Here is an 11697-nt window from a genome sequence, read left to right on the forward strand (position 1 = left end):
ATAACTTTGGGCCAAATTAAGCAGTGTAATGAAGCAGTAAAATAGAGACAAAGAAACTTCTATGGATGGACTTATGTTTGCTCTCCTGAGTCATTAATGAATCGCCCTTCCTCCAAATAATTTCAGACTGTTTTTAGGTAACAGCGAAGTCTGCATTCACAATATAGAATTGCTAAACAAAAGTCTGCAAACACCTAAATCACGATCCACCGGTTGAGAATCACTGATCTAGTATACTTTCCAGAGGTTACGGATCACCACTGACCTCTAAACACCCGGCAGGTTGAGCATCCCATTGAGTTTCCAGTGCCTTTTGGATTTCCATATCAAAAAATTGATCACGACAGACAGTGCTCATCCCAACTAGGTATTCCCTTGTTTTGTTTGATATTCAAACTGATTTCAAACGTACCTCAATTTAATTTCATGTTGCGCAAAATTACTTGATATATTCCAGAAGTAAGTTTGTGCAACATATATTAAATTGAGTAAATTGAAAGTTGAATTGAATTTAAATTACCGTCATTTTCACAAAGGGATGAATGTCCATTCCATGTATCCATCCATCCTTCAGTCTGAAAACATTAAGGATGCATTTTTTTCCAGTCCAGTTTTTATTTATACATTATGGATAATTCGTGTGGACTTAAACTGATATTCGTCTCAACTGCTCATCATACGTTTACAGGTTACATTATATTATCAAGAGGTGACATTGCCTGCGAGATATATACAAAACGAGTTCAAGTGCATGTTAATGCCACTGGGGGGCACTGTTGCAGTGGACTTAAAAGCCCTATCCATCCACATCACTTATTTTGCACTGCCTAAAACGTAATCTAGGCCACCTATGTTGACTAGGCAATATGAGGGGGGGGGGGGGGAGAATTGCCTTAGTCATGTCCATCTAATCTGCGGCAGAGAATCTACCTTTATTTATTTCTGCTCTTCTAAATGGAAGACGCTTTACATAGATTTTGCATTTACATTCACCCTTTCACACACCAATGGTGGCGGAAAAGATGCAAGGCACCAACCTGCTCATCGGCAGCAAAGGGGTGCAGTGTCTTCATACTTAGACAAGGACACTTCGACACTCTGGGGCAGCCCGGGATCAAACTGGGAACCTTCCAGTTTCCAATATGGCCACTCTACCCCTGACCCACTGCCGCCACTGCTGATTCATCCTGCCTATATGTCCTCAGCTCAGTCTATCAGAATGCTTGTTTTTGAGCTCTGTAGTCTGGACTCTGGACCATTACCATTATCTCATGAAGCCAGAAGCCCTTTACATCCATTATTTCATTTCATGTTCTCCCCCACACGATGGCCATATCCACCCTCCCAACATAACAGTGATCCCCAGGTTAATTCTCAGGATGGTGGTCCCTGGTTCGTAAACAGCTGAAAATCCCATGCTCTATACAGCAACGATTGCTATCAGTATATACAGCTATTTTATTTAACACTTATTTTAACGTACACAATATCACTTATTGAACATTTAAAAGGAGAATGTAGTTTTTAAGACCTGTGATATATAGCAACAGCATTCCCATAGCCTGTTTTTTATTTTGTATTAACCATGCAGTGCCATCTTGAATACAAAGGATTCATCAGAATATTGCAAGAATTCAAGTGTTCTTAAAAAGTCGTTATTGCAAACATAGTTCTTCTTCCCAGCACTCACATACACACTCTTTACTCAGTTTGGCTAAAATATGCAAATTGACTATATATACCTTTTTACTACTGCATTCAATACATCTCCATTTGTATATAAAATGCAATAAAACTTAATGTCAGAGTAGCATTTACATTACTGTCTTTGTATAATGAAAGTAGGACTGGGTGATAGATGATCTTTTTCCTGTTTCAGATTCTATAAAACAATTGGACCGTATTCAGTTTTGACATTGCACATTTCACCATAAACATTCTTTTCAAAGTCTTTAATTTGACCCATTAAGAACTGAAGCCGACTCTAAAAATGTCTTCTACTGTATATCCCAACAGTTTTCTGAAAAACGTACAGTACAGTATATTGCTATATGCTATCTCTTTTTCATGTCAAGGATCCCAAAATTATGTATTTGGCCACCGACCCCCATCTCAAAATATTTTGTTACAGGGACCCCCAGAAGCAAAGATTTGAGTAAAAAGTGTGTGAGTGTGTGTGTGTGTGTGTGTGTGTGTGTGTGTATGTGTGGGGTCGGGGTCCTTGTTTTAGAAAAGCATTTGTAGACTCGGCCTCAGGTCTTACTGGGTTGAAAACACATATCTACACAGTGATCCATACTACCGTACCTATCTCCAGTCAGAACAACTTGAATGCTACAGAGAGCCTGTAACTGCGCCTCGCAAAAAGGTGCGACAAGAAGCCAAAATCCCAAGTCTTGCTTAATTTGAAATTCCCAGCAGTGCACACAATCCAGAAAATAAAAGAAAAAAAAGTCTTACCTGACAAAGACCTGAGAGTCGACACGCGTTGGTCTTTTCGTTTGCCTTGGTTAAAGAAATACATATTTAATATATTCACCTGAAGACTAGTGGGCCCCATCTTGTGCACCGCCTTGCCTCGTATGACTGAACCTTCAGGACATTATTTGCTATTTTAAAAAACACTTTAAAATAAATAAAATAGCTGATCTATAACACACTGTGAGCTTGTAGATCGTCTATTTGAACTATTTTAAAATGTTTTTCAAAATATAGGAAAATAATAATAATCCTAAAAGGTTTTTCAGAAGGGTAAGGCGGCGCATAAGATACAGCCCAGAGTGCCTTAAGGCCAGTACATGCTCCTTTTCTCAGAACTCGTGCATCCTCAGATTTCCTGACTCTCCAGTAGGAGCATGTATGTATTGGCCTTTAGATGTTTTTCCTGGGTTTTTTCTGCACCACTGGGGGGGGGATACAAAATCATGTAATAAAATCAAGCACGATTTCTATATAGTTTAATATACCTTTCACTAAAGAACACCTATTGAATTTTCATTTCAGCTAATCAGCAAGCGAGACAGGCTTAGACTAATTTGATTTACAGTAGACTTATTTGTGCGACTGCAAAGGCGAAATGGAAGTGGGGAGGAGGCAGTACATCCTTTTATTTCTTGCTGATTTTCAGTGTTTCCCATGTACAGACTGTTAGGCTGAAGCACTTGAGAACTGTGCGAGTCAAGTTCAACAGTCTGTCTCTCAAGACACTAGATCCGTACTAGCCTGGAACGCATACCGTTTTTCGGGAGTGGATAACTTACTTCATGTAGTAGTCAGTGGTTTGTAGTCATCAGACCGGAACCACCAAACCGGAATCAGAATTGCCCCAAATAATTCCCTGCGGTCAAGGGCATCATCATTTTAGGGCCAGGTTTCTTGGAATAGTTTGTTTTGTATATCCATATTTTATTAGAACTCGTAGCGACTAGTGAGACTAAAAGCAAACAGGGAGGACCAAAACAAAGAGACACCGAAAAAAACGGAAAACCACCTTACCAGAGTTTCTTTTTTGTCTGACTTTCCGTGAGGTTAATCTGTGCCAGTGCGCCTCAAATGAGTGAGTTTCTCAACCAGCTAATCTGGACCAAATAATGGGTCGCAAGAGGTCCAATCAATGTTCCAAACAATCGATGTTTGAGACTGCCATGAAAATGTTTCAAAGTCTAACTCATCCCTAGTATGAAGTATGAACCTGGTTGAGAACAAAAGCCTTACCCAGTCCTACATGAAACGTATTGCATCCAGTGCACAGAGGGATCATATCAAGTTATAGGTCCATTTCACCAATTTTCAACCCATCTCCATAGGCAGGTTTCGGAACTAACCAATGAGATGCAGAGTGACTACACAGATCATTATGTGATCTTATAATAATGAGCAATAGACGAGGGAGGACCCATGAAGATACGGTTGAAAACGGGCAAAGTGTTCCTTTTTAAGTCCAAGGCAAGAAATTGCAGTGCAGCGCCAGCCCCAGCAGCCAGTAGGAGATGAAGTATCCCAGGATGCACTGCGTGGTCAGGGAGCACTGTCTCCAGTGTGGTAGCAGTTCAGTGATGGGGTTGATGAAGGCCGTGTGCTTCCATCCGTTCCTGGGAGTCCGCCTGTGGAGGAGCGGCTCGTTGAGCAGCAGCAGGTGGGCACTGATCCAGAAGGGGACGGGAGACGAGGACGCCATGAATCTGGTTAGAACCTAGGGGTTCAAAAAAGTGATATTTATCGGATAAAACTTACTTAACCCATTTTGACCTGAGATCAGATTCTAAAATTGTCTTCTAAATCCTGACCGTTTACTGAAAACTGAATTTTTCAAAAATAGCAGTCCTACAAGCTCGTAGCTCGTATGAGCTTGTAGATCTGCTATTTTTCAATAGCTATATTATAACATAATGCTAACACCAAAAACTTGATCATACTACAGTGTCACGCAAAAGCATCAAAACAACAAACATTAAATGCCATTGACAATGAAAGGAGCATTTACGTCATGTGTGTCTGAGCAAATGGGCTAACCACAGTGTGATGTACAATGATAAGAGCGCCCCTCACTTCACGTGTGTGATTCTTTTTTCTTTCAATTTGAATCCTGAAAAGTAACAGTTTTGGCGTTTTGGTTCAATATTTAGAGAGTCTGTTCCATAACAGGGGTCTACTCTCCTCGTCTCTCAAATATCTTCAATAAGCATAAAATACATTTTCAGGTGGTTGTCAATTTTAGCCAATCACGAGAGTACCTATTCATCATGTCATTTATCCATTATATTTGAACAACTTTTCACGACAGCGTTGTGCTGCAAAGTATAAAACAATACTGAAGTGCTTAATGGGTTAATCAAAATAAACAGTAATCTATAGAATAATCGGCAAGTAAATACTTGATAGTTGCAAACCCCGTTTCCTACCTGCACGTGCATACACAACGTTCCAAACCCCAGCAGGGCCGTGGAATGCACGACGTACACAAACACCCGCGGGTTGAAGAACCCCGGCGTGGGCTTGTCCAGCCGCCGTTTGGCGCCCGTCTCCCAAAGGCCCAGCCTCAGGCACATGTCCGGGTTGGCCTGGTAGTACCCGTAGGCCGCCGCGATGCCCAGGCTGGCCATGGGCAGCGCCAGCAGGAAGTTGGGTATCTGCCGCAGCTGGAAGTAGCGCAGGAAGCCCACGTCCCAGTAGACGTCCTGGATGTGGGAGTAGAGCAGCGGGAGGGGTCTCATGCACCACAGGGGCGGGGGTCCGTTCTGGTCGGGGAGGCGGTAGCCCTTCCTGCCGGCCAGCGACAGGAGAGCGGGCGGAACGCTCTCCAGGGAGAGGGACGGCATGCAGAACGTCTTGTAGCCGTAGTACTGGAAGGCGCAGAAGGGCAGGGCGATGACCACCGTTCCCAGGAGAGAGGTGAACAGGAGGCGGACGACGGTCCAGACGTAACAGAAGATCTTTCCGCCGTAGCCCTTCCCGGACGCGCGGCAGGCGCTGATCCGCGACATGGCGTGCAGCGACGGCAGGTACAACAGGAAGCCGATGTTCACCAGACCGTTGGATCGTGCCGCGGTGGCGATGCCGAGGGCTAGGCAGGCTCTGAAAGTTAGGGTGCAAGAGTTAATGCAACTCATTGATTTAATAGATTATTTAAACAAAAAAAGGTTATGGATAATTTAATCAAATTAAAATTATCAATACATATTTTGGCCATATCATAAATCTTAAATGTAAAAACAAACAACAACAACAACAAAAAGTCAAACAAGTTCTCATCTACAAGCTCATAAACGTGTCACATGGTGACGGGTTGTGAGCTAGTAGATTGCTTTTCATTACTTTACTTAAATGGCACCCTGGGCAAGACCTACGCTGAAAAGACTATCTAGTTGCGGGATTTTAGCAGAAGTATTGCCCAAGGAAATTACGTTGATGCTTTACAAATCAGTTTACATTCTCCGCGAATGAAACAAGTGTTTCATTCAGCGATTGGTCGGGAAAATATCGTATCCGGGGGAAATACATTTGACGGATGTTCCGGAGGATACATCCGCCGATAACTTCTCTACCTTACGTTGTGACCAGGCTTTTCTTTTCGCAGATAAGTAAGCCTGGGACCGAGGCTACTTAGCAACTATTTTGTTGCTATATAACCTTGTTCTTGGGCAGAAACCTTGTATCTCCATATTTTAACTTTTTGTGTTGTGTCGTAAATTAATGTCCTACTACTACAGCTTCACACAAACACATCCAAAGTAGCAAATCTGCAAGCTCTACAAGGTTTCAAGCTTGTAGATCTGCCATGTTTTTGGAAATATGAGATTTCCACCCGACAGTCAGAGACGATATAAGAAATGTGGGGATAGCATAGCTGCAGCCTAGCTCTGATCCATAGCTCTAATGCCTTCATTAGAGCTATGGAACTGTTACTTTTCCCACGCTCGCATAAATGCAGACCAGCCTCTCATCTGAAGTGTAAATATAAAAAACGTTTACAGACGCTACAGAGGAGAGGCTGGTCTGTATTTCATGCGAGGGCTAGAAGCAAACAAAGAGTGGCAGAGCCTTAATGCAACGACAGTAATCCTGCAGTGCTATGGACCAGAGCTAGCTGCAGCCCTATACCTGAAGGTGAAGCCTTTCTCCAGGAGGAACAGTGCTATGGACCAGAGCTAGCTGCAGCCCTATACCTGAAGGTGAAGCCTTTCTCCAGGAGGAACAGTGCTATGGACCAGAGCTAGCTGCAGCCCTATACCTGAAGGTGAAGCCTTTCTCCAGGAGGAACAGTGCTATGGACCAGAGCTAGCTGCAGCCCTATACCTGAAGGTGAAGCCTTTCTCCAGGAGGAACAGGCCGCCGAAGGTGAGCGCGGCGAACAGGCTCTCGGAGTAGCCGGCCAACATGAAGACGTTGGCAGGCGTGAGGCAGTAGAGCAGGCTGGAGAGCAGAGCCAGCCGTCTGTCCTGCAGAACGGCCCTGCTCAGGGCGTACAGCGCCACCACGCTCAGCAGGAAGAGGGCGCTGTTACCTGAGGAGGAGGAATTGTGATTAAAGTCCAATCAGGGGGTCTTCAACAAGGGGTCCGGGACCCCTAGGGCGGCGGGCCAGGGGGTCCTCAGAGTTGCTACAGGCCAGGGGTCTGCCAAATCTTTGTGTGATAGAAGGTTTTTTTTTTTTTACATAAAAGCTCACAACACGCCTGTGTCACAGACGTGTTGTCAGCTTGTAGAATCTAGATCAAAGTGCAGAGCAAAGGGTCAAGTTTACAAATGTCTGAAACACACACATTTAACATGAATCCAATACGTAGTGGGGGTGCCTGCTTCATCTCTCTCTCAGCCGAGGGGTCCTTGGTCTGAAAAATGTTGAAGACCCCTGGTGTAAATGTTGAAGACCCCTGGTATAAATGTTGAAGACCCCTGGTCTAAATGTTGAAGACCCCTGGTGTAAATGTTGAAGACCCCTGGTGTAAATGTTGAAGACCCCTGGTGTAAATGTTGAAGACCCCTGGTGTAAATGTTGAAGACCCCTGGTCTCAAGTGGTTAAACCGACAGAAAATTCCAATTATAGATATTCGGAGCCCACCCCTGGACTGCCATCACGGCACCCAACTTTTAGAAACCCCGGACCAAAAAAATAAACAAACATTGACCAATGAAACGTCACGTACCCACGGCCACGGCCAGCAGCAGGCGGCCCCGCACCGTCAGCCAGGAGCTCAGGGGCCACAGCAGGGTGTCCGCCAGGCCCCGCAGGATGACGGGGAGCAGCGGGAAGAAGGCGAAGTTGTGCTCGTACAGGTAGCCCCTCTCGGCGATGAAGAGGAAGTGCTCGGCGTCCCAGTGGGCCAGGCCGCCCAGCAGCCCGTCCACCGCGGAGTCCAGGTAGCGCGGCTCCTCTGTGCGCGGAGGGCTGAACGCGTCCGCCTCGTGGTCGGGGATGGCGGCGTTGAAGACAGCCTGGGAATAAATTTGAGTTGAGGGGTACTCTTTCTTATCGTCATACGTCACATTCCATGCTCGGCCAAACAAATCATGGACACAAATGTCATTCCGGCCAGTCGTGTTTGGCGTCTTCACTTTTCTGCCCTCACTTTTTGTCCTCAATATTATGTACTTTGCTCAGCCAATCAAATCATTGCTATGGGGTGATCAGCCAATCAAATCATCAGTTACTTTTCAGGATTCAATTTATTAATGGAAAAAATAGCAGATTGACAATCTCAAAACCTTCAAGCATGTAGATGTGCTATTTTTTGTACATTTTGTATACATTTTGACACACACACACACACACACACATATATATATATCCATCAGTCTCACGCAAAAGTAGTGAAAATCTACAATCTCACCGCAGTAGATATGTTACTGCGTTATCCAGGCCTTTGTCACTAACCACCTGGACTACTGCAATTCCCTATTTTCAGGCCTTCCTCAAACCGCAATAAACCGCCTCCAACTGGTCAAACATACTGCAGCTAGGGTTCTTACGAGAACCAAAAAATATGACCATATTACCCCGATCCTGGCCTCACTCCATTGGCTACCTGTGGCCCTTAGATCAGTATTATTTGTTTTTAAAGCACGGAATGGCCTTGCACCTGCTTATATTTCTGACCTTGTGACCTGACCTATGCGCGTTCTACTAGACCTAGCTGTACGTGCCCGTCGGCCACTGGCCTACTTGAAAACAATGCAATTTGGGAACCTGATAATACCATAGATATAGCATAGCATAGATAATACCCGTTAACTTGTCATAGCACCCGTTTTAACTATCTGTCTGTGTCCCTTTTGTGCCCATACTGTATGTGTATATGGAGATCTCTGTATCTGTCTGTCTGTCTGTGCCTGAACTTAAGAGTGCAAACTGAAAAGTGGACTGGTTAAGTAAGTAATCATTTGGCAGGTGTGGGGTTGCCCATGGCAATCAATTGGCTGAGGCAGAGGCTGGAAATTGCACAGGTGAGGGAATTTAGGCTGGTTAGGCCTAAATCCGACCGACTTGATACCGGGCACTGCACTCCCTGCGTGTCAGTAATCATTGCTAGTGTTTGTTCAGTACCAGGAGTCTCCCCTCTCTCCAGCTCTTTATATTCATGAACAGAAAACACATTTTCAGGTGGGTGACAAAATGTCAGCCAATCAGGAGAGAGTACAGACATGTATCAGCTTCATTTTTATAGTGCTCCTTTTCCAATCAGCTCATTTATTTTTATCATCACTTCCAATTTGACTTATTTAATCTGTATCCTGAGTTCTGAATAAAGATCTGGAGAGAGATGGAGATGCTATTGAACAATCATACTTTGACTGTGTGTGTGTGTGTGTGTGTGTGTGTGTGTGTGTGTGTGTGTGTGTAGGCTACAATGATCTGTACACCTTTACTATGCCTTACGCAATGGTGGATCTCGGGGGACCTTGAGGGGGTTCCAGGGGGTCCCACCGTCCCAGAACCATAAACGTATGTAGGTCTGTGCTACAAGAATAGAATAATACTACACAATGTGTGTGTGTATATAGGCTATATTAGCTAACTTTTTGGGGGGTACTCATTTAAATAAGTTGCGGATTCGGCAGCATAACATAAGTAGGCTACAAACTGGTTGAGAGATGTGATCCATATTTTCAGGTTTCAGGGGAAACTTATAGGCTACTATGTAAGAGTTCTGGTTTGTAGTGCGTACAAACACGGCATGGCTGATAAGAGGGAAATTGTCGCTTAAATAGTTGTATATAGCTATAAATAAAATACAACAATCAATCTATCTGACCTGCAACAGCAGGGACAGGCCCCTGGTGACAGTGGCGAACTGCACAACTGTTCTGACATCCATTGTCATTGAGGAGGTGACGCCGGGCGGCAGGAGAACATCAGGCGAACATCAGGAGAACAGCAGGAGAACATCGGGAGAAGTACGCCGGTGCCACGGGAGAACATTGTCGTTGCGGGCTAACAATAAACACTGAGCTAGGACATATGCTCCATGTTATTATTGTCCCATCATCATCATCATTGTTGTTATTATTATTATTATTATCTAACACCAGAGGTCCAAACTACTTTTAATCAAAGGAAGGCGGTGTTTGAGTTCATCTAAATTAATTGTACAGAATTACACGGGAGTGTAAACATTAAATCCATTATTATTTATGGCGAATCTCTCTTATTGATTGTGTGGTTGGTTTCGGTCATCACCTTCTGTTTTTGCTGCAGCGGCACACACACTTGATTTGATTGGTGGACGTTTTACTTCCGGTGTCATTTCGGGGGTAAGTTTCCAAATAAAAGCTCCTCAATGCGGGCACTTTAATCAAGAGTTTCTCTTCCACTTCTATTATTCTCTTAATTTTCACCAGTCTTCAATTTGGCGTCCATATTTTTGGGACTGTCTAGACAGAAATACAAAACATTCTGTTTTGTATTTCTTTTCAAAAAACAAAAACATTAGCCTACTCAGCTGTGAACACAGAAACAATCATGCACATTCAAATCACATCACTCCAAAATTAAATAAATACAAATATTAGCCTAATAATAATATAATAATAAATAATAATAATAATATTTAATAATACATATAGCTGCAAGCAGCGATAAGACCGGGTCAAGCCATGAAAGCAATAGCCCAAAGAAAAATCACACCCGTGTGAACCGAGTGTTGCAACTCCCCTCTCTCCCCCCCCCCCCCCATCTCTCTCTCTCTCTCTCTCTCTCTCATATTAGCAGGCAACAGTGCAGCACTGTCTCTCTCTCTCTGTTTCTGACAAACAGCGCCCCTACTGGTACTAATAGTCATATAGCCTACTGGTGCTCATTAACGTACACATAGGTGAACACAGACACACGGACATTGCTGTTCCTTGGAGTGGTTGCACCACTCAAAAAGCTATGTGTAATGCCCAGGATTCGAACGCGGGCCTCCCGTGTGAAAGTCCAACATCTTAGCCACTAGACGGTAGACCAAAGGGATATCGGGAGAAATTAGACTTTTGAGGCCATCAGGCAGAGGCGCTGAGCCACTGTATGCACAATGTGCCATAGATACACTTGAGAGAATTAACAAATGATTGCTTAAAATAGCTGGTTGGACACTGGAGGTCACTTAACTGTTTTGTTACGCTGATTGGTTGTCCATAAACGCTATACTCCCTCAGCCAACCATGCAAGAGCACTGCAGGGTCCAGCCTCCAAACAAATGAATGGAAATGCGATTTCAAGGGGGAGTGGTTAAGCAGGCTACGAAATTCTTTGATGTCACTTTCTTGACGTTGTCAAAAGTGTATCGAGAAAATCATATCATTGACTCATTGGGATATCTAAAGGTCAGAGGTCATTTAACGATTGACTGTGAACTTCAGTTCTTGAGCGATTCTCACAACCCTCTACTACCATATTGCCGAATTTTGTGGAAAACGACAACGCAGAACTGCCAAAACTGTGAAAAATGGCAGAACCCGTACAAAAATAATAAGGGGTCTTCGCCCCTTCAGGCTTGACCCCTAATAACTAAAACAACCATCATATATCCTCTAAGTTCCGCCAAACATTGTGTGCAGAGAGAGAGCAGAGTGTACACTCAGTGTATTGCACAGAGTGTTAAATAGGCCTACAATAATTGTATTTAAAAAATCCCACTCGTGTGAAGCGGGTGCTCTTATCATCATACATCATCATCACATTCGGTGCTCAGCCAATGAAATCACGTTCCATGCTCA

General features: G+C 43.9%; 1 protein-coding gene across 1 annotated transcript; it reads right to left on the reverse strand.

Moving 5' to 3' along the window:
* Nucleotides 1-1570: 1570 nt before the first annotated feature.
* On the reverse strand, nt 1571-10170 carry pigv (phosphatidylinositol glycan anchor biosynthesis, class V). Its single transcript, XM_080768023.1, has 5 exons — nt 9753-10170; nt 7647-7935; nt 6796-7003; nt 4902-5574; nt 1571-4192 (listed from the first exon to the last, which is right to left on the reverse strand). Exons 1-5 carry the CDS (start codon nt 9819-9821, stop codon nt 3935-3937), a joined length of 1497 nt encoding a protein of 498 aa, XP_080624149.1. The 5' UTR covers nt 9822-10170; the 3' UTR covers nt 1571-3934.
* Nucleotides 10171-11697: the final 1527 nt, after the last annotated feature.

Source organism: Protomyctophum bolini, assembly GCF_963924005.1.
Source record: "Protomyctophum bolini genome assembly, chromosome: 7".
In the NCBI taxonomy this organism is placed as follows: Eukaryota; Metazoa; Chordata; class Actinopteri; order Myctophiformes; family Myctophidae; genus Protomyctophum; species Protomyctophum bolini.

What these genes read in the sequence shown, in the direction of transcription:
- pigv (XM_080768023.1), bottom strand. Translation starts at nt 9,821, where the DNA reads ATGACAATGGATGTCAGAACAGTTGTGCAGTTCGCCACTGTCACCAGG. An exon ending in GCTGCTGGCCGTGGCCGTGG is followed by an intron (nt 7,004 to 7,646) that starts GTACGTGACGTT and finishes CCTCCTCCTCAG; the next exon opens with GTAACAGCGCCCTCTTCCTG. An exon ending in CGTTGTGTATGCACGTGCAG is followed by an intron (nt 4,193 to 4,901) that starts GTAGGAAACGGG and finishes TTGAACCCCTAG; the next exon opens with GTTCTAACCAGATTCATGGC.